The 23,233-nt window shown below is 54.0% G+C and overlaps 2 protein-coding genes across 2 annotated transcripts; both read right to left on the bottom strand.

Annotated features, from left to right (window-relative positions):
- Positions 1–638: 638 nt before the first annotated feature.
- BDV17DRAFT_264956 (putative haloalkanoic acid dehalogenase) lies at positions 639–1,584 on the bottom strand. The gene has a single exon (XM_073758110.1). It carries the CDS (start codon positions 1,540–1,542, stop codon positions 829–831), a length of 714 nt encoding a protein of 237 aa, XP_073615027.1. The 5' UTR covers positions 1,543–1,584; the 3' UTR covers positions 639–828.
- Positions 1,585–1,836: 252 nt separating this feature from the next.
- Positions 1,837–22,723, bottom strand: BDV17DRAFT_291936 (uncharacterized protein; the record flags this gene model as incomplete). The annotated part of the gene is made up of 6 exons (XM_073762255.1): positions 1,837–7,228; positions 7,292–11,280; positions 11,337–19,913; positions 19,964–20,329; positions 20,365–21,515; positions 21,586–22,723. The coding sequence occupies 6 exons, from the start codon at positions 22,721–22,723 to the stop codon at positions 1,837–1,839; spliced, it is 20,613 nt and encodes a 6,870-aa protein (XP_073615026.1).
- Between the last annotated feature and the right edge of the window lie 510 nt (positions 22,724–23,233).

Here is a 23,233-nt window from a genome sequence, read left to right as displayed (position 1 = left end):
TGATGCCAGTTCCGATGCAAGTATAGCAAATCTTACGCTGTAACTCCAACCGTACATCCAGCCGAGCCTCACAGACGGGCTCGGCGCTCACGTTAGGTGCGCGCAACGCTTCTCCACCACCCAACAGCATGCATCCACGACTTTGTGAGTGCTGACACTTCGCTCATAGGGATTCAAGGACCATCCTCATCGCCAATACACCCCAAGCGAGCCCTTCATATCTGGAATGGCACAATGCGCGGTTCTGTGAGCTCGTTGATGGTTTCGCTCATGAGCATCTCGTATCCTTGACGCATCCGCGCGAATCGACACCGAACTGACCGACCATCGGCCCAGTCCGTGAACAATCTACCTGTCCATCCAACCCCGACTCTGCCGCCATCCAGTGTCTATCCTCATGAACCCTCGATTTCTACGGTATTCTCATCTGCTCGTCTCCGCGTGTCCTCGTCTGCGCGTTGCGGATAACCGGGCTCTACGCTCCCTCCTTCCTTCGCTTTTGGCAGAGTCGTCAATCCCACCTCTGTATCGTTAGTTACTCATTTGTGAAATGCTTATTTAGGCCATGATACTGGAGCGATGGGCCGGGAGGATGGATGTGAGCATATCGATTCGGTTACGGAACAGCCATGATAATAGCCAAGCAATGCACATCGAAAACCCCAAGACTAGTCACGATTGATAATTTCATGGGTTGCAGGAAGGTATATACTTGGTGGCGCGTCAATCTGTGGTTTCCGCACAGAGTATTTGTGACTGTCGACGCACGAAGGTCGGACACTGTGTACGCAAGCTATTCATACTGGACATATTCCCCACCTCAAGCACTCACTCAGCCTCCACTGCGTCCGCCATCTCGCCCAGCGTGTCGAACTTCCAGTCGAAGACATTCTCGCTCAAGTTGCCCATTGTCGCGCCCGGCCTGACAATCCACACCGACTTCATCCCGACCTCGCGCGCAGGATGGTGATCATGGAACTGGCTCTGCGCCGTCTGCAACACCTCCTCTCTCTTGACGCCAAATTCGCCCCCCACCGCCTCAAGCATATATCGGAAGTTCTTCAGATCGGGCTTATACGAGCCCACGTCCTGCGCGGTGATGATCTTGTCGAATTCGAAGCCCTGCAGACTCCCCGCGTTTGTCTTGGCAAAGGACTCCCGGTCGACGTTCGATAGAACAACGAGCTTATATACCTTTTTCAGCCGGTGCAGCGCGGCAACTGTATCCGGGAAGGCAGGCCACGAGCCGACCGATTCGCCAAAGGCCTGCGACTCCTGCGTTGTTGGGGTGGGTAGGCCGAGCTTCTCTAGCAGGGGCGCGTGGATGGTTGCTAGAACGTCGCAGTAGAGCATTGAGGGGGTCTTTGTCTGCTGTGCTTTCTCTAGATCGTGGTATGCGTGGAGGATCTGCTCGCGGGTGAACTTTCCGCTGGCATTGCTTTTCGCGAGGCTGGGCTCGAGGGCGGCGAGGATGCCGCCTTCCCAGTCGACGAGGGTGCCGTAGACGTCAAAAGTGAGCAGGCGGTAGGAGCGGAGGGGCATTTTGGCTGGTTGACGATTTTACGGGAGAGGGAAGAAAAGGACAGATTGTTGGAGATGAACGAGTTGGAGATGAGGTGGATGAGGGGCTCTGATAAAGGGTTTATTTCTATACGGGTGGGGCGCCTTCCGATAACACCACGCCTTCTCGAGACATCAACGCCTTCCGCACAACAATGCGCCCTGTGACATGCGGACTTTGGAGAATACTCCATCCTTATTGGTAGAGTGCTAGTTGAAAAGCTTCATTGAAATCTATCTAATGGAATAACCGGTACTGAATAAAGCAAAACAAAATCAAAGCGCAGAGACACCCAACCCTCGCGCAATAACATCATCAACTGTCACTTTATGACCCTTTTTCAGGAGCTCAAACACAACAAGGCTTGCATCAACCAAGTCTCCATCAAATTCCGGACCCACATTGGCTGCCGCCTGACCAGGAACACCATCTGGCAGCAGAGTAATCGGACTCAATTGGGCGTCCATATCCCCATTCACAAACATATCAACGGTCTCACAAAGACGACCGAGAAGTTTATCAGCAACCTCGGCATTGATCCCGTCCTCGACGTAGGCGATGGCAATCTCAACGTATTCAGCCCCCGCAGTGGAAGTAACAGAGACATCAGAGACATCACCGGCACCCTCAGTCTTCGCAACAGAGACGTTGTACTTCCCGTCATCGAGGTCGAGCGTCCACTCGGATGCCTGGTCGAGGTGGTTCAGTAGCGAGGAGAAGACCGTACCTGGCGGCATGTCGGTGCATGACCGGATGATGTCGCGGAAGCCGAGAGTCTCGTGCGGCAGTCGGGAGATGAGCTGGTGCTTGACAGACTGGAGAAGATCACGGATCCTCCAGGTGGAGTTGAACGACGCGCGCACGGGAACCATGTTTGCGCAGCATCCGGCTGCTTTTTCTGCGCTGGGGTCGCCGTTGCGGCCTGAGACTACTTCGCCGAAGATGACGTCGGGTGTGCTGGCGTGATGGGCAAGTGTATATGCCCAGGCGGCACGCACGATGGTTGATAGAGTGATTCCGGCGGGGAGAGACTTGATGCTCACTCTTCGTGCGTCGTGGTAGATTTGTCTGGATGGTAGACGCCTTGTTTGAGATTTTGTGGAGATCTCGGTCATTGAGGAGCCTGCGAGGAGTGCGCGCCAATATTCTCGACTAGCGCTCATGTTCTGGTTGGCGAGGTTGGAGACGTGGCGAGGGAAGTTGACAAACTCGGTCACAGCCTGGCGTTGGTAGATCTCCTGAAGGGTGTTCACGAAATAGGACAATGCAATCGCATCGTACTCGGCGTGGCTCAGACGGAACAGGATTCGGTGCTGATTCTCCTTGTGAGACGTTATGATCGCGAATTCAAGGAATGGCTGCCCAAGTCGAGGAGGGCGGTGCATGTCCTTCGCAATCAGCTCTTTGCTAAAGTCTTCAACAGAGTCTGTCTGGTAGTGGGTAACACCGGGGATGTATTCTCGGAGCACGACTTGAACGAACCGCCCTTCATAGGAGACATAAGCGGTCCGTAGAATGTCGTGGTGTTTGGTCAATTCGATGCAACTAGCCTTCCACCGGGCAATGTTGACACTGCCCTGTCCATCAATACTAACGTAGGCCATAAGATCACGGGAGGCCCGCAGCGATGTAGCAATCGCAAGAGACTGAAGATCCGTGGTAGGAGCAGCGTCAATGATCTCCCCAAGAACAGAAACAAGAGGTTTGATGGAAGCGCGGCAGCGATCGCCGCCACTCAGTGTGGAGAATGGCTCGTACTTTGTCACGGCAGTAGTGGTGTCTTGGTGAGACTGATCGATGATCGCCGCCATGTCGCAAAGGATAGAATGACGGAAGATGTCTGCCACCTTGAGAGAAATTTGGGCGTGTTCACGGGCGTTGGCGACGAGTCGCATGGCTGAGATGGAGTCACCACCAGAGCGGAAGAAATCATCCTTTGCACCAATCGAGGAAGCAGGAACCTTCAGGGCTATAGCCCAAAGATCCTGCAGCAGACTTTCGGTCTTGGTGGATGGTGCCACCTTGATTTCGTTCACAAGGAAGTATTGCGACCATGAGGAGAGTTCCTGAACGGCCTCCCAAGTAGCTCGGCGGTTGAGCTTGCCAGAATCCGTGAGTGGTAGCTTCGCGAACGGCACATACAATTGCGGAACCATATACGATGGGAGGACATCGAGTAACTTTTGGCGAAGGTCATCAAAAGCTTCCCGTAAGTTGTCGGAAGCAGGCAGCAAACGGGATGTAGTGTCGGACGAGTTGGACGGTACCTCCATTGCGACAGCAAGGACGGCTTCTTCCGTCTCGCTGGGCCGGAAGAGACTTGCTACAACTTCTCGCACACCGGGGTACTGCGTCTTGACCCAGTATTCGATCTCTCCGATTTCGACACGTTGGCCGTGGATCTTGACTTGCGTATCGCGGCGGCCCATATACACGAGTGAACCGTCCCGGTTCTGCTGTACCAGGTCACCAGTCCTGTAAAATCTTCTTCTGGAGACAGGGCCTAGGTCGAATTGTTGTAGCCAGGCTGGATCAGTGACAAATGCCTGGGCCGTCTTCTTCTCATCCCCAAGATAGCCACGGGCCAGTAGCGGGCCTTCGATAAGCAACTCGCCAACCATGCCGACGGGCAGAAGTTTATGGTAGTCGGAAGGGTCGACGACGAACAGATTGCTGTACGCCAACGGGAAACCGATATTAGGCGCCTGACTAGCATCCGTGATGCGCTTGCTGTAGGTAGTCAGGATCGAAGATTCAGCTGGCCCGTACGCGTTGTAGAGCTTCACGTGGCTGGATATCCACGGCTTTGCGACCTCTGGCCTAAGAGTCTCACCGACGAGAAGCATCTTCTTGAGACTAGGGACTTGCTCCGGCTTGAGCAGGCTGGCGATGGTGGGTGTGAGGATGGCGAAATTGACAGCAGCCTCCTCCATAGCTTCGGCAAGGCGGCTAACACGGTCGTCTTCCGAAATGACGCAAACGCACCCACCAAAGGAAAGCGTTGTGAATATTTCAGCGATACTGATGTCGAAGTTGAAAGCAGAGAACTGGAGTGCTCGAGTTTCGGGGCTGGCGTAGAACGATCCGTGGCCTTTGAGCATACTCGAGACAATGGCGCCATGTTGCAGCACGACAGCCTTGGGCATACCGGTGCTGCCGGAAGTGAAAATGATAAAGGCGGGATCCGAAGATTGTACAGTTGGATTAGCACTGCCACTGCGAGGGAGTTGGACAAGCAGACTCTGGTTCACCTCCAGAACGTGGGGGACGAGACCTTCAAGGCGTTCGGTGTCCTGAGAAGTCAAGACAACCTTTGCACCGACGCTTTGTACCAATGCCTCAACTCGTTGCCTGGGGTGTTGATGATTGATGGGAACGATGGTACCGCCAGCCTTGAGAATGGCCAGGTAGGTAACAACCGCCCATTTTGTCTTTTCGAAGATGGTTGCTACCATTGCTTCAGGACCAACACCGAGGCTGGTGAGATGGGAGGCTAGTCGAGAAGCGAGGTCATCCAGTTCTTGATAAGTGATATTTCCATCAAACGCACAAACAGCTTGTGCGGCAGGACGGGACTGAAGCTGCTGATGGACGAGATCGTGAATGCATGCATCAGAAACGGCCATTTTGTCGTCAAATCGGTTCCACGTCTGAATGCGCTGGAGATCTTCCGGCGTGATGAAGCTGACTTCGCCAACCAAAGACTCACTTTGGCGACCAGTAGCCACGTTTTGGAGTTGGGTGAAAACATGGCTAAAGCACTCAACCATGGACTTGGCTTTGTCCGCAGACAGAACCGCGGGATCAAATTGGAATTGCAAGTCAACGGAGCTATCAGTGCCGTTCGTGCTAGTGCTGCACTCAACGACCAGAGGGTAACTGTGGAATCCCGAAGTCTCGAATGGGACAGGCGTGACTCCTTGGAAACCGGAGTTGCCCTGATCTAGGCGCTCGACTGCAGGCTGGACAACGAAAAGGTGCTGGAAGTTGAGCGCGACGGAAGCCATTTGACTGATGTTGTGGAGACCGGTATGCTCAAATGGCAGCATGTCCGTTGCCTGTCGCTGCACAGATGCGAGGTAGGTCGAAAGACTCTGTTTGCCATCTAAGGAAACGCGAATCGGAACAGTCGTGATAGTAGGACCCATGACATTGAGGATACCTGAAACTGGAGCCGTACGACCCGAAAGAGCAGTCGGGAATCCGACTGTCTGGCTTCCAGTCTCCTGTGCTAGGATCAAAGCCCACGTAGCCCTCAAGAGAGTTGACACCGTAAAGTCACCGCTGTGGCTGGCAGTAATTGTACGGGATAGGCTCTCTACCGGTCTTGGAGAGTAATTCTTCGGAGACTCTGGGAAGCTTGGTCCGACTCCGCCTTGAAGCTGGGATTGCCAATAGTCACGGGTCTTCTCAATGGAGCTCGACTCGAGATACTGCACGAAGCGGGTGAATGGAAGGAATGATGGCATATCGCTGTTGGTGTAGATTGCGAAGGCAGCCTCCATCAGCTTCCTCGCAGTCCACCCATCGTAGGTGCTGTGGTGGGCGGTCCATACGAAGAATCGCGCTTCTCCGTGAGTAACAACTGCGAATCTCATCAACGGGTCGCCGAAGCCCATAGGAAGGGCAGAGTCACGTTTGATGAAAGATTGAACTTCGGAATGAACGTCGTTCCAAAGCATGTCATCCCTAACGACCACCTGCATTCCACCGGTCGTTGAATCTTGAACGATGCGAGTGCGTAGGATGGGAGTGCGTTCGAACAATTCCCTCCAAGCCTCACGGAATTGAGTAGTGTCAACACTCGCATCCAACCGGAAGACCCAGCGACTAGTGTAGGCTTGAGGATGTTGAGCCGTGATGGTCATGAGACCCTCTTGTAATGGGGTACATTGATATACGTCTTCAATGGCATCTGCAGCAACATTGCACTGGGAGGCTATGCCCCGAAGGTGCTTCTCTTTGTTATTTTTGTTGTTCACCCACAGAGAGAACGGCGCTGCATCAGCTTCCGGCTCGGCGTCCTCTGCATGGTGGGTGTTATCAATGGCGTGAGCCATCCCAGAGAGGACTGGATGCTTGAAGATGTCTCCCACAGATAATGAGATGGAAGGCTGAGCAGCTCGAGCAAGAGCCACCAAGCGCATAGCTGTCACCGAGTCGCCACCAACGCGGAAGAAATGAGCATTAGCGCCGACTTGCTTCGTACCGAGTGCTTCCGCCCAGAGGCTGGCCAGGCGGCATTCAGTCTCGGTTGATGGAGAAACATGAGCACTGTCAGCCAGGCTATAGTGTGAGAGCTCCTCATCCATCAGGCCTTCCAGTAGACCGCGAAGAGATCTCCGGTCAAGCTTCCCAGACGCAGTAAGCGGCATGTTCCTGACCGGAATGAGCTTGGATGGCACCATGTAAGACGGCAAGGCGTTGACAAGAGCACCCTGTAGCTGGAGAAGCGATTCCTTCAAGCTCTCTGTCACGTCCAAGAAGGTAGTTGCGTTCTCTGACTGATCTTTCTGCAACTCGATAGTCGCAACCAGCGTCGCATCGCCAGAGTTGGACCTGACAAGGTCGGCGGCAACGGTTTGCGTGTCAAAGTGTCGCCGGACCCAGTGCTCAATCTCTCCGACCTCGACACGCTGCCCGCGGATCTTGACTTGACCGTCTGCTCTGCCGACCTATGTAATGGACCCATCTGCGGGATCCTGTCGGACGAGATCACCGGTCTTGTACATTGTCTTTCCGGCCCAAGGATGGAAGCCATACTTGGAAATAAATGCGGGGTCCTTCACGAATGACTGCGAGGTCCGCTCAGGATCATTGAGGTAGCCGCGAGCCACAAGAGGTCCGGAAATCAGGAGCTCACCAATGACCCCAATCGGTGTGAGGCGGTTGTGATCCTCGGTATCAACGACCCAGATCGCGCCAGAAAGGGCAGTGCCAACACTGGGTGCTTTCTCTTTCTTGACGATTGGTCCGTTGGCAGTCGCAAGAATGGTACATTCGGCTGGTCCGTATCCGTTGAATAGAGTGACGTGCGGTGACCAAGTTTCGGCGGCACTGGGCGCAACAGCCTCTCCAGCTAGCACCAGGGTGGATAGGGTAGGCACAGTCTTAGGGTCGATGAGTCCGGCGACAGTCGGGGTGAGAACAGCAAGGTTGGCACTCATGGCTTCCATCTTTGCAGTGAGGTTGCTGATGTCGACGCGGTCCTCTTCCGAGACGACACAGACGCAACCGCCGAATCGGAGTGTCGAGAGAACATCCAGAAGACTGAGATCGAACACGTAGGCGGAGTACTGCAAAGTCCTTGTACTAGTTCCCATATTGAGCTTGGCTCCGTGGCTCTGCATACTTGTAGAAATCGAGCCGTGAGTCAGAACAACACCCTTGGGTGTACCAGTGGAGCCGGAAGTATAGATCACCACGGCGGCACTGTCGGAAGTCAAGCTTGGGCTATCGATCGGGTGAGCCAAGGGAGGCAGCGACGCCACAAGCGCACTGTCAACGTTGAGCACCTTGGCGGATGGCACACTCGAGAACTTGGAAGCATGCCTTTCCATAGTCAAGACAACTGGTGCGCTGGTCTCCCTTAGGATATGATGGAGACGCTGCTCGGGCAACTGGACGCCCAATGGCACCACGACACCACCGGACTTCAGCACTGCAAGCATGGAAACCACAGTCCACATGGACTTATCAAAGCAAAGACCAACCATGACCTCTTCATGGACTCCTAGACTTCTCAAGTGCTGAGAAAGCCGGTCGGTCAAATCGGTAAGCTCGCCGTAGGTCAGCTCACCGTCCCAACCGCATACTGCTTGGCGGGTAGGCTGAGCGAGGGCTTGCTGATGGATCTTGTCATGAACGCTGCCCGGAACAGTTTCTGGCACTGTAGAGTTCCAGCCATGAAGCAATTCAACGTCCACAGTCGGCATAACGTCGAGATCGTCAATGGCCGCTTCAGGGTCTGCAGCGATGGAAGCGAGAGCGCAGTTTAGGGTACCGAGCAGGCGTCGGGCAAATTCATCGTTCATGAACGTACTGGGATATTCAAGATCAAGCGATAGGCTCTTGTCATCGGTGACGATCTTGATTTGGACATCGTATTCACTGGGATCTTCCGCAGCAAGACTCTTTATCTCCAAGCTTCTCTTGTCTTGGGCACCGATAGCCCTGGGCTTGTAGACCATGGTTGTATTGAAGAGGCTGCGGTCGGAAAGATGCAGTGCGTGCTGGATATCCCCTAGAGAGGCTCTTTGGTGACTGAAAGCGTCCAGGAAATTCCCCTGAACCTGCTTCGCGGCTTGCGCAACCGTAGTTCCTGAGGTCGCGATTTGGATTCGCGTCACCATGAGATTGATCATTGGCCCGACCATCTCGTCGATTCCTGCAATTGGGGCATCTCTGCCGTTCGACAAGTAGCCAAATATCACGTCGCGAGAGCCGATATACCTGGACAGAACGACAGCCCAGGCCAGTTGGGCAATGACCCCGTGAGTGTCCCTAAATTTGTGCAGAGGCTTGATGTCGTCCATCTCAACGGACACGCTCTTCAGCGATGGCTTTTCCGCAGTAATCTCAGAGGATGGTGCAAGGTATGACGGCTCTGCATTGGCGAGGCGCTTCGTCCAATAGTTGATGGAATCTGCCTCAGAGTTCTGCTGCAAGAACGAGACGTAGGTGCCATATGACGGAGCAGGCGAGATAGAAAGTGAATTATCGTAAGCCAACATGAGGTCGTTCAGAATCAGCTCCATGGAGGAAGCGTCCATGAGAACGTGGTTAACATCGACCTGAGCGTAAACCTGACCGTTTGAAGATTGAGCCAGTGTAAGCTGGTAAGGCGGCTGAGCAGGTCCATAGCTCGGACGTTGAGATTGCTCAAACAAAGCAAGGAAACTGTCGGCATCTTGCGATTCCAGAACTGGCGTCCTCGGAATGTAGTCCCTCAATACGACCTGGTAGAACAGTTCCTGCCCAGATGGGCTGGGAACAAAGAGGGTGCGCAAGATAGCGTGACGCTTGACGACCGACTCCCATGCCCTTAATAGCCGGTTGATATCAACAGGAGAAGAACCAGTGGCTCCTATTTCACCAGCCTGTCGGACTTGATATGTGCTAGGGTCCTTGATCTGGCTCATCAGGATACCTTGCTGAATGGGGGAGCAGTGGTAGATACTCTCGACTTCTGACAGGCCGTTGAGACCGATACGCGGCAAGACCTCGGTCTCGAGCTTAGACAAGTCGTTGGAGTCAATATCGAAGGCGGGTGCTTTGGTGGTGCGTATGGGTTCAGCGTTCGAGGTTGAAGACGGTTGGCTGTCGACATCGGCACTCGTATTCTTAACCACTGCCTTCTTGGCCAACTGGGAGATGGAATCGCTCTGCAGTACGTCGCGCACAGTCACATAGACGGAGTGCTTGGTGCGGCATCGAGTGACCACTTGCATGGCCGTGACTGAGTCTCCACCCACACTCAGGAATGGGCGGTTCAATGACACATTCTCCACGGGGACATGGAGCACATCGGCCCAGACAGCCTGGATGCTGCTTTCCTCGGGAGTAGCTGCAGTTGTCGAATCCTCGGAACGGCTCTGGGTAATCGCTTCAAAGTGCTCGGCGTCCATTGTTTCCAGCCACTGCGTGAGTCGGCGGCGATCAATCTTGTCGGAGGTGTTGTGCGGCATCGAGGTAAGAGATACCCAGTAGTTGGGGATCATATACTCAGGTACGCATGAGTGAAGATGCTCGCGAACAGAGAAGGCTCGTTCCAGGGCGTGAGGTAGCTGGTCGAGGGCTGTTGGCTGGATATCCTCCGTAGGTGTAGGGTAGATGAAGTCGTGCAAGGTCAAGATTCCCACAAGCTGGGATTGTGCTGGGCCGCGGCGAGGATAGACCATTACGTTCTCTACCACGGCTGGGTGCTCAGAGACGTGGTGTTCGATTTCTCCAATCTCGACCCGCTGGCCTCGGATCTTCACTTGACCGTCGCTTCGTCCGACATACGTGAGCGATCCATCTTCCATCTGGCGTACCAGGTCACCTGTTCGGTACATACGACGCTCGATGGGTTGCGCGTCTCTGGTGTGGTCATGCATGTTGTATTGAGAGATCCAGGCAGGGTTGGTGATAAAGGCACCAGCAGTCTTGACTGGGTCGTTAAGGTAGCCTCTCGCAAGTAAGGGACCCTCGATCAGGAGCTCTCCTACCGCGCCAAGAGGAAGAAGGCGGTTATAGTCATTTTCATCGACCACCCATAGGCCACCCGCAATGGCATGGCCAATGTTTGGCACTTGCGTCCGATCAGCGACTTCATTGCAAGTAGATGCGATGCAGCATTCGGCAGGTCCGTATGCGTTGAAGACGCGAACGCCATCCAGCCACGGCTCCAAGTGTTCTGCTTGCACAGCCTCACCACCAACAACGAGAGTCTTGAGACCGGGGACATCGGATGGCTTGATCGTATGGATAACTCGAGGCGGGAGGAACGAGTAATTCACTCCCATTCTTCGCATCGCGCCAGCCATGTCGTTGACTCGCTCTTGGTCTGATGGCAGGCAGACACAGCCACCAAACTGCAGGGTTGAGATGATATCATGAAGGGAGATGTCGAATGTGAAATGCGCAAAGTTGAAAGCACGAGTCTGCGCATTCATACCGAATGTCGCACCGTGCGACTGCATGCTAGTTGACATAGCGCCATGCTCAAGAACAACGCCCTAGGAAAAGTCAGTTACGGTTCGATTGGATCTCGTGCACGAGGTCTAAAACTCACCTTTGGCTTTCCAGTGGACCCAGAAGTAAAGATGACGAAAGCGGCATTTGAAGGGGTGACATTCGAGATTACTTGTCCCGAAGGGCTTGGGAGTGACTGCAGCAGTCCATCATTCATGGCCAACACGGTGGGGGCGAGTCCCTCAAGCGCCGAGACACAGCTCTCCGATGCCAAGATAGTGGTAATGCCAGTCTGTTCCAGAATATCCTGCACGCGTTGAATAGGATCAGCTCGGATGGGTACGACTGCACCACCGGCCTTAAGGACGGCGAGGTTCGCGACAAGCGCCCACTTGGACTTGTCGAGACAGAGTGCAACCATGGTTTCTGGTTGCACACCAAGAGTAGTAATATGTAAAGCAAGCTTGTTTGCCAGGTGATCTAGCTCTCCGCGAGTCAGATCACCATCCCACGAACAGACTGCGGGAACATCAGGGTTGGCCGAGACATGTTGCGAGACCAGTTCGTGGACGAGAGATTGTTGAACTCCAGGAATATCACGGTTGAAGTTGAGCAGTTGAGTGGCCTCCTCCGTGCTTAGAAGATCAAGGTCTTGAATCTGTTGCTGGCTTTGGGTTCTGGTGGCCTTGTTGAGCTGCGATACAATGTGAGAGAATCGGCTTAGTAGATTCTTGGTCTGCAAAGTAGAAATCATGTCTTCATCAAAGTTTGCCTCAATTGTCACGGCGCCGTCACCTGAATCGCTCGTGATGCACTCGACGGTAAGAGCATAGCCGTCGAGCTTCAACTCGGGGACGTGTCCGTGCTCGTAACAAAGCAGCTTCTCTTGTACGGAGTTCTCACGTTCACGGGCTGGCTGGACAGCGAAGAGATGAGGGAGATCAATTTCGTGACCAACGTAGCGACGGATATTCTGCAGACCCGTGTGCTCGAACGGAATCATGTCGACGCTCTGCTGGTGGACCGCGGCCAAATAATCGTCGACTGATTGTTCGGGGTTGATATGTACGTGCACAGGCACGGTTGTAATAGTCGGCGCTGGCATGTCCAGAATTCCAGGAACTGGCGCCGCTCGCCCAGATAGGGCGACGCCGAACAGAACATCGTTGCCGCCGTATGCGGAGACCGCCAATGCCCACGCTGCCCTAAGAGTAGAAGCCAGGGTATTCGATCCGCTCACGACGCCGACGTCGACACTTGAGCTGAGTTTCTTGGTTGGTTGGGGACGGTACAAAGGGCGATGAAGCGAAGGGAAAGGCGCTCCAATCTCGCCCTCGATTTGGGACCGCCAGAAGGACTTGGCGGCCTCCTGGTCTTGTTCGTCAAGATAGGAAATGAAACGGGAGAATGATGGCGTGGGGGGAAGGTCTTGTCCGTCGTAAAGAAGTGTCACTGCCTCAAAGAGTTTGCCCAAGCTGTACCCGTCGTAGGCGCTGTGGTGTGCTGATAGGAAGAAGTACCTTTCATCCTTGCTGGCTTCAATGACGGCCTGGCGAACCAAGGGCTGGCCGTAGGCAAAAGACTGCTGAAGTTCTGCATCCAGGTACTGTTTCAAATTCGTTCCTTCGCTCCAGACAGGTGTCTCGCGGACGACCACCTGCAGCGCACCAGATTCCTTGCCTTGTACGATTCGTGTGCGCAGTATGGGCGCTTTCTGAGTAAGACTTGACCAAGCCCCCTTGAAGGCGTTTACGTCAGTGGAATCGCGGACCCGGAAGACCCAGCGGCCAATGTAAGATCCTGGTTGCTGGGTAGTAATAGCCATAAGACCCTCTTGGAGCGGCGTGCACGGATACACATCTTCAATGTCGTCGACCGAGGCGTTACATAGTTTCGCAACACGCTGAAGCTCTTCCTCGGACGGAGTAGGCCCTGACTCGGATTGCTGGCCCTCCTTCCACAAGGCAAATTGAGGAAGATTCTCGGAAGTTTGACGGCTTGACACCTGAGCATCAAGGTGTGCGGCCATGTCCTTCAACTTCGGGAAGCGGAAAATGTCTGCAACTGTGATCGGGATCTGGGCAGCATTCGCCGCTGAGACGAGTCGCATCGCGGTAAAAGAATCGCCTCCTGAGTGGAGGAAGTGATCTTGTACACCTACGCGGTCCAGATCAATGTTGAGAACGGTAGCCCATAGAGACTGCAATTTTGTCTCCATTTCGGTTGTGGGGGCGACAGTTGTACTTTCGGAGAGCGAGTACTGGGAGAGAACATCCTCGGGCAGGCTTTCTAACAGCTGCTTGATTGCGCGACGGTCCAGCTTGCTAGATGCTGTGTGCGGGAGTTGGACCACGGGGACGAAGAGTCGCGGGAGCATGTAAGAAGGTAGAACCTCGGAGAGAGCAGCATGCAACTGACTGAATTCCCACTTAAGATGAGGTGCACTGGGGAGGAGAATCTCATGCGTCGGGTCAGACAAGAGGTGACGCTGAAGCAGCGGCTCGTCTAGCTCCATCGCAACAGCAATCACCAAGCTGGAAGAGCTTCCACTGGGGGTGACCAAGCTAGCCACAAGGCTCTTGACAGATGGCAATAGCTTCTTGACACGATATTCGATTTCGCCGACCTCAACACGCTGACCGCGAATCTTGACCTGGGAGTCCTTTCGAGCCTGGTAAATGAAATCACCGTTGCAGGCCTGGCGCACGAGGTCACCTGTGTTGTAGAAACGGTGGCCTTCCAGGCCCACGGTCTTCGCCCACTTGGGGTTCATGACGAAGGTCACTGCCGTCTTCTTCTCGTCATTGTGGTATCCTCTGGCCAATAGTGGACCTTGGACCCAGAGCTCTCCAACGGCGCCGACAGGGCAGATACTGTCATTCGCAACTACCCAAGCGCTTCCAACAAGTGGCCGGCCGATGTTGAGCGCCTGTTTCTTGTCCACCAAGGGGCCGTTGCAGGTAGTGTAAATTGAGCACTCCGAGGGTCCATAGCCGTTGATTACATTGACCCGACCCGTTGCCTTGGCATATTCTTCGATCATGGCTTCTCTGACGGCTTCACCACCGAGGATAAGTGTCGTAAGAGACTTGATGCTTGAGATGTCCAACAGGCCAGCGACAGTTGGAGTAACCTGAGCGTGGGTAACACCGTAGGCCTCGATGACGCCTTGAAGGTTATTCATTCGCTCCTCTTCCGAAATCACACAGACACATCCTCCGTGCGATATAGTACTCCAGATGTCACTGATACTGGCATCGAAAGTATACGCTGCAAATTGGAGGGATCGAGTGCTCGGGGACATTCCATAGGCCTTGCCGTGGGCACGGAAGCTGGAGCAAAGGGAGAGATGGGTTAGGACAACTCCCTTAGGCAACCCCGTACTACCAGATGTATAGATGACGAAAGCAGCATTATCGGGGCTGGCTTTTGTGACTGGCGGCATTGACTGTGAAGGAAGGCTGGAGAGTAGCGACTCGCCCATAGTCAAGACATGAGGAACGAGACTCGTGAAGCGGAAGGCGTATTGCTCCGAGGTCAACATGGCTTTCGCATCAATATCTTTGAGGATGTGCTCCAGGCGCTGTGTGGGGTGCTTCGGATTGATTGAGACAACCACGCCTTCAGCCTTGAGGACACTGAGCTGAGCAACGATCGCCCACCGCGATTTGTCCAGGCAGAGAGCAACCATAACGTCAGGACCAACTCCGAGCTCACTCACTAGGTGATGACTCAGGATATTCGACATGTCGTCCAGTTGTTGATAGGTCAAGTTGCCGTCCCAAGCAGATACGGCGGTGTCGTTCGGTCGGAGAGTTCGCTGTTGTTTGAACAAATCATGGACAAGATGATGTCCGTCAACGGCAGGAATCTTGTCATTCCATGTGCGAACCTGTTGGACATCCTTTTGTGTCAGGGTGTTGAGGCTCCTGACCTGCGTTTCCTCACTGCTCACAAGAGAGCGGACGCCCTCCTGCACGCAATCCAACAATCGATGGGCACTACCCTGGGACAAGAAGCTAGGCGAATATTGAAGGGAGGCAGCGATCCTGTCTGCGGACGCGAACACACTGACCGTTACATCGTATTCGGTCGGATCCTCACCAACAATCTGTTCCAATGCTAGACCGAGCTGCTCTTTCTCTGGGGAGACGACATGGCGATACGAGAGCGCAGTGTTGAACAAGCTCTTGCCCTGAAGCTGAAGAGAGTGCCAGATCTCAATAAGTGGTGCGCGTTGGTAGTTGAAGCTATCGAAGAAGCTGTCTTGGATCTGTCTGAGCATGCTTTGAGGGCTGGCCTCGGGGTCTAGTTTTATATGGGTCACCATCATGTTGATAAGGGGCCCGACCATCTGTTGGACCTCCTTGACCGGAACATCGCGACCACTGGAAAGGTAGCCAAAGGAGACGTTAGATCCGGTATATTGTGCGAGGACTAGAGCCCAGACGAGCTGGAAAATGTTGGCAGTTGTGACACCATGCGTTTCGCTGAATGTGTGCAGTTTCTCAACACAGTCGATATCAACACAGACTGTTTCAAGGGGCTCGCGCACAGTAGCACCTTCAGCCTGGACGGGCTGTGCTCCGTCTTCAGTCAGAGCTGGCAAGTAGCAAGGTTCAGCGTCAGCGAGTCGCGTCTTCCAGTATTCTAAGGCCTCATCTGCAGGTGTCTTCTGCAGGTAGGAGATGTAGCTATTGTATGCCGGACCAGCGCTATCAAGAGCAAGCTTGCCATCGTAAGCCTGAGCGAGCTCTGTCTGGATAATCATAAGGGAGGAAGCATCCACCAGAGCATGGCTCACGACGATCTGACCAAATGTTCGACCGGAGCATGTAGAGTATATTGTGAGCTTATGTCCCATCCGTTTGCCAACATGTCGTTCATCCAGCTCGGGCTTCACAGCGAGGTTAGCAGCCAGGTCGTCCTCGCTGCACTGCTTACTTGCCACGTCCGCCTGGTGAGATTTGAGGACGACCTGATCAAACATGCGATCGCTTGAACCAGATGCAGAGCGAACGAATATTGTTCGGAGCATAGGGTGACGGTTGACCAACATCTGCCAGGCTGCGAGAAGGCGAGGAACATCGACCGCGCCCGCCGAAGTGGGCTGGATCTCGAATGATTGCTGGATATAGTATTCCGAGGGAGATTTTACTTGACTCATCAGGATGCCCTGTTGAATTGGCGAGCACGGATAGATATCCGCGACGTCCTGAGGGCTGATGCCCGCCTCCGGTAGAATGGTGTCTTGCAGCAGCCGAAGGGTCTCAGGAGTAAGGTACAGAAGCGGGAAGTCCGTGACGGTGAAAGTAGGCTTTGCAGCGGTGAGGTCAGAAATGAGAGTGCTTATGGATCTGATGTATGAGCGGGCCCAGTCGCGAACTCTATCATGATGCTTCATATGGCGGTTGAATCTAAAGTCGATACCCAGTCCCTCATGGAAGGAAGTGACATTGATTTCGAAGATAGCCGGACGGCGTGTCTCTTCGCCGATTGAGTCTGGCCTAAACATCGTGCTTGCGCCGAAGACTTGGCAGGAGTCCTCAGAAGCAGTATCCGAGTATTGGAAAAGGACCTCAATGCTCTGGCTACCTGCAGGGCTCTTAGCAGCAGAGGCAGGGACGCTGCGTCTGGCATCTTTCGTCTGTGCGACGATATCCAAACTATTCGGCGCAGAGCCAAGGGAGAAGAACACCGGCTTCATGCTTGTGAAACAGCCAACGGTATTCGAGACGTCAACCCCAGAGTCACCTGGATCGCGTTCGTGCGAGACTTCAAAGATTGCAGGAGTCTGGCGCCCAGGGAAACTATCGTGGAAGGACTTGAACATTGCAGCGAGGAGTAGCTCGACAGTTTCCGTGCGGAAGGGTCTGTTTGCACCTTCAGATAGAGCCTTGATGTCATAATTGTCGAGAACAACACTTTCCATGATTTCATCCTGGTGAATGCCGCTGCCGTCCAGGCCCCAGTAGTCAAAGTTGGGCTCTGGTACTTTTGCTAGGTAATCGGACGCCTCTGGCTCTTGGGTCTGCTCGGCCTGGAGCCTAGTCCAGGTGTGGAAAGGCAGTGGACTGGGCTCCGAGTGCTCCTTTCCTTGTAGCAGGGTACTCAGATCACGGCGAATGATATCCCAGGATGCATCGTCAACGACCAGACGATGAGCTGTAAGGAACAGCAGATGGGCTTGTTCAGGACCCTCAACCTGGACATTGTGGGCGGAAAATACAGGGCCTTGCTCCAGATTCAACGTGCCCTGAGTTTTGGCGAAAATGGCTTCTGCGTCTTGCTGACTGCGCACAGTGTGGTTTTGCACGTCGCAAGAGTCATCGGTATCACTGGCGACCGCTTGCCGCCACCCCTTGAGGCTGTCGCCCTGGAATCGAGACCGCAGCGCGGAGTGTCGCGATATGAGGGCAGAAATTGACTGGGCCACCACCGAAAATTCAACTGGTTCACGGAGCACCAAGCAAACGCTGGAGTTGTACCGAAGAGTACTGCTAGCCTCAATAGGTTTGTCAGTAGAGGCGATTGAGTCGAAATACCACTTTTGGGCAGCTGATAGGGGGAACAGCTCGTCTGGATGTCCTTGGTTTCCAACCTTTACAACTGCAGTCTGCGCCAGCTGAGCAACTGACTTGCTCTCAAGGACATCGCGCACGCCCACGGATACTCCTCTCGTCCGTAACCAGGAAACAACGTGCATAGCAGTTATGGAGTCTCCTCCGATGCTAAGGAATGACTTGTGCTCGACAGGAACTTGAGCGATGGGTAAGCGCAACACATCCGCCCAAGCATTCTGCACCTGGCGCTCTTGAAGCGTCTCGGGTCCGCGACCTTCAACAGCAGCGTCAGAGGATTTGGTAAGTGCTTCCAGGAAACTCTCATCGAGCGCTTCCAGCCATTGCCCAAGTTTCTTCCTGTCGAGTTTGGAAGAATCGTTCTGGGGCATCATGCTTTCCAACGGGATCCAGATCTTCGGGACCATGTGTTCTGAGACATTGTTTGCGAGCTCTTCCGATACGGCAGCCATTTGGCTCTTCGTCAAAGGTAGGCGCTCCGCTGGTACGGGCACAACTTCTTGGCCGGACTTTTTGCCGGTAAAGAAGTCACGCAATGTCAAGAGGCCGACCAAGCGGTCCCGGCACGGACCCTGACGAGGGTAGATAATAGCTGCATCGACAACCGACTCTTGTTGCAGCAAGTGATGCTCAATTTCACCAACCTCAACACGCTGTCCGCGGACCTTGATTTGCGTATCTCGGCGGCCAATGTACGTGATGGATCCGTCTGGATTCTGTTGTACGAGGTCACCAGTCCTGTAGAGACGTCGACCAGCTCCAAAGCCGTTTTTGATCATCCACGCTGCGTCAGACACAAACGCAGCGGCGGTCTTAACCGGATCGTTCAAATAGCCACGAGCCTGGAGAGGTCCTTCAATGAGCAATTCTCCGGGGGCTCCGATGGGGACGAGACGATTGTAGTCATTCGGGTCAACGACCCAGAGGGCTCCCGCAAAGGCGTGACCGATGTTCAGGGCATTACAGCCCGGGCTGAGGTGGTTGATACTAGCCTGCATTGAGCACTCGGACGGACCATAAGCGTTGAAGACTGCAACATAGTCGATCCATTGATCCACCACAGCTGGCTTCACAGCCTCTCCGAGCAGTACCAGGGTCTTGAGGTTGGGCAGGTCCTGGGGATAGATGAGGCCGGCTACCGTTGATGTAAGGCCAGCGGTATTGACTTGATATTTGACCATAGCAGCAGCTAGGTTGCTGATACGATCTTCTTCCGAGATAATGACAAGACATCCGCCGTAGTGCCACGTAGTATAGATGTCTTGAATAGAGATATCAAAGGTGTACGCCGAAAATTGTACGGTTCGTGTGTCTGGAGTGAGCCGGAACCTCGCCCCCATATGTTGAAGGCTGGTGCAAAGACTCGAGTGAGGTAGGACGACACCTTTCGGAACACCGGTACTGCCACTCGTGTAGATGATGAATGCGGAGTTGTCGACCGTGGCTGAAGAGGATACCATTTGTGCGGATGGTAACCCAGCGATGAAGGCCTCGTCAACGACAACAGCATGGGTGACAAGGTCGTTGAATCTAGGCACGTGGCTTGACGTTGTCAAGACGATCGTCGCCTGAAGGTCCTTCAGGATGATAGTAGTCCTCGCCGCGGGTTGTTTGGGTCCCAGAGGAACGACACAGCCTCCAGCCTTGAGAATGGCCAATTGGGATATCACAGCCCACTTCGATTTCTCGAAGCAGATAGGGATCTTGGTCTCGGGCTGTACGCCCAAGCTGACAAGGTAAGACGCGAGTTTGTTGGCAACGTCGTCTAATTCCTTATAGGTCAGCTCCCCGTCCCAGCCCTGAATAGCCCAAGCATCCGGTTGGCGGAGCCGCTGTTCATAGACCTTGTCATGAATGCGATAGTCAACAGCGGGTGGGATGTCCTTGGCCCATTCACGAAGCTGGGCTATTTCGTTGGGCGTAATAATATCGATTTCTCCCAGTGCAGCATTCTCCCCCCTGACGATGCTGAGAATTGCTTGGCGGAAGGATTGGGCGACGCTTTTCACAGTGTGCTCAGCGATTCGCGAATGCCAATAATCAACCATCACCTCGAGGCCGTCAGATCCAATCTGTATGTTGATCGACATGTCGTACTGGATCTCTCGGTTAGACTATTTCTGTGGTAGACAATGGCGTCACTCACATCGTTAGGGTTAGTGGCATCGATCAGCTCAAATCCGAGTCCAGATCCCGCTAGCTCCGATGCTACTTTTCTCTGACAGGACATCAATGTGTTGCCCTTCAGTCGCGCAAAGTCTCCGGATTGTGCATCATCCACGGCAGAGAAGTACTGGTGCGCCAAGCTCTCCACGAAGTCGTTTTTGGCCTGCATCAAGACTCGTGACACTATTTCCGTCGGGGGAATCTTTACACGACAAACGACGGCATTGAGAAAAGCTCCGACAGTATTGTTGATTCCTTTCAGGGGCGCTTCCCTCCCGGATGTCGCGTATGAGAAGCAGACGTCCTCCAACCCGGTATATGACCTCAGTACTAGCGCCCATGCTACCTGGCAAATGTTAGCTGGAGTGACGTTAAACTTACCGCAAAAATCTCCCAGAGTATCCGAGCCAAGGTCAATATAGACCTGACGGTGCGGAGGTTCTGGCGGCCCTGAGGGTCGCCGTAGAGCGGGAAAGGGGAGGCTTGGGCCCCTGAAAGGTAATTTGACCAGTAGGTCCTCGACTCCTCTAATGGAAGACGTGTTTGATATTTGACAAAGTCTTGGTATGCCATGACACGGCTATTCAACTTCTGCTTGCTGTATATTTGGGCCAGGTCTCGCACCAGCACCTGGGCAGACTGCCCGTCGACAACGGCGTGCGACATATCGAGACGGAGCAGGACCGAGGAGGGCGAAATCTGGCAGAGCGCCGCATGATGAGTGGCCTCGTAGTTTTTGAACACCACTGAACGTCGAGTTGGCAGCTGTTGAGCGTACTCGGGGTTTACGCTGTCTAAGAATGGTATCAGGCCCGCCTGCGTCCTCAAGACTACCTGGTCGAAATGCTCTGGACGATTCGGGCTCTCTATGAAAGTCGTTCGAAGCGCGGGATGACGCTCCACAAGGCGAGCCCAGGCCTCTTGTAGACGTTCGAGGTCAATTTCGGTTCCAGGATTTCCTGCATCCAACTTCACCACGAAAGAACACTGGTATAAATCTGGATAGACCGCTTGAGCTACAAGAAAGCCTTCCTGTCGAGGTGTGCAAGGAAACACGGCTTCGATATCGCGCAGAGGATGCTCGGTTACAGCCTTGAGCTTGATTGTGACGAGGTCGTCAAGTTCCGGATATGTAAGCTTCATCAACGGAAAGTCGCTCAGGGTTCCTTGAACTTGGCTCATCTGGCACTCGGCAATCAGCTCCTTCGAAGCAGCACGGAAAGTCCCTGCAATTTGGCCCAAAAGCACCCGGCCCAACTTTGCAGACGGGGATCGCAGACGAAGCCTCAGCTGCCTGTGCTCCCAAAACGGCTCCACATATATCGCACACGCTCTGGGGAGTGCTCTAAACGTGTCATGCCGAGAGACTTCACGGAAAGTCTGAGCTCGTGATTCTGGCCAAGTCGGAAGCTGCCCGAGGTGAACGAGGACATACTCCTCATCGCCGGGCGACAAGCTGGGTGCTCGAGTGATGTCCCATGCGTATATCTTTGACTCTTCGCAGAAAGTCCAACCCACCATCGTCCTGTTCCCTTTTCACGATTCGGCGTGAGATGGTATCGAAGCACCCCAGAGTTGTCGATAGATCAGGGCCAACCCTACCGTCTGAGACGATGTTGAATACCAGAGCATCACCAGAGGACTTTCGCACTCCCGCAACTGCATCGAAGAGCGCCGCGATGATGAAATCTTCCGGCAGAGTGCGCATAACAGCATGGATGTCTTCATCCTCCAACCTTCCTAGACCCGCCGCATCTGTTTCGAGCACAGCCAAGTCTCCCCAAACCTCCGTCCCCTCTCCATCAATTCCACGTGTGTTTGACTGGCCATTCGTTTGGCCGTTTGTGTGTTCGTCTCCATTCGTTTGGAGTCTCGATTCCGGATTTCTTCCGTCCTTGCCGGCTTGCGACTGCGCCCAAGATCTGAAGTGGCTTTCCGACCGCTCGGGTGCCAGTGTATTTCCAAGTAGCGCGTGGTCGAGATCTTGTTGCAGGATGTTCCAAGAGGACGCGTCAACAATGGCGCGGTGAATGTCGAGCCGGAGATAGCGGGCGAAGCATGTGCCCTGCTGGACAAACATCGTCGCAGCAAACAGACGCCCCTTCTCCTTCTTCTCCTCAACATCCGTTCTCGTGCATTCCTTCTCCACGTCTTCAATTGTTGCGGGGATTTCGATCGTTCGAGCTGCGAATGATTCGTGGGCGGTGTCGTAGGTAAGTTTCGATTCAGCATTTTCAGCCTCTCTTGCGAGCTCCGCTCGGAGGATGGAGTGGCGGCTGACCAGCGAATTCAGCGCCGTAGAGAGGGTCGATTCGGTGATGTCGCTTTTAAGCTGGAACAACCTAATATCCCAAGCCTGCAACGACGCATACAGCTTCTGCGCACCGGTCAAGGGTGGTGTTGTCGGCATCTCCTCGCTCTTTGCAGGCCCATCGAGGGCCGGTGGTGAGCTAGTGGTGCCCTCTGATCGGTTGACAGACTGGCACAAATTCCGGATGCTCGTCGCCTGGAGCATGTCGTTGATAGTGATGGTATACCCCGCCTCCCCGCAGCGCGCCATCAACTTGATCGCCAGCAGAGAGTCTCCTCCCTGTGCGACAAAAGACCTGTCCAGCTTGACCTTTCCCACCGGCCGGCGCAGCACCTCTGCACAGATCTCTCTGATGTCCCGCTCAATTGCTTCATTGCTCGTAGCGGTCCCGTTCGACGGGTGAGCGGTCGCAAACGTGTTTTGCGCCATTGCGATTCGATATTATGATTACGGGTTCCTGGATAAACAAAGACAGGAAGAAGTAAGTATGTATGGCCGTTCAAACTGGCCTGATGCTGAGCAAGTGTAACTATGGAAAGAATGTTATCGGGAGAAACGCGGAGTGCAGGCGTCGCAAAGTCAAAGGTATGAACAGAGTCCCAGCCCAAACCACATGTGAAATGCTAGCTACATTGATGATGGCACTTTTCCAGAAACCTCCCATTCGCGGAGCTTGAAGCTCAGTATCCTTCGCCTAGATCCACCTCACTGTCGATCACGCACCGCGTATGAGATCCGTGTCATCCGTGCTTGAGAGCCGGCCACGCTCCACTACTGGATCTTCGATAGTTTGGCTTGAATTGCTGGACCCATTTTGGGAGTCTGTAGTCTCCTCCACAGCAGGGTGGGCCAGACAGCGAACCCGCTGCAACATGGAAATCATAATTCTGACACAAGAAAGCCCCCCAAAACTCAAATCACGGAGACCACAGTCTGCAG

The sequence above is a fragment of the Aspergillus undulatus genome, assembly GCF_047715775.1.
Source record: "Aspergillus undulatus strain CBS 261.88 unplaced genomic scaffold BDV17scaffold_28, whole genome shotgun sequence".
In the NCBI taxonomy this organism is placed as follows: Eukaryota; Fungi; Ascomycota; class Eurotiomycetes; order Eurotiales; family Aspergillaceae; genus Aspergillus; species Aspergillus undulatus.
The sequence above is the reverse complement of the archived record's forward strand: the minus strand, read 5'-3'. Positions and strand labels throughout refer to the sequence as shown.

What these genes read in the sequence shown, in the direction of transcription:
- BDV17DRAFT_264956 (XM_073758110.1), bottom strand. Translation starts at nt 1,542, where the DNA reads ATGCCCCTCCGCTCCTACCGCCTGCTCACTTTTGACGTCTACGGCACC.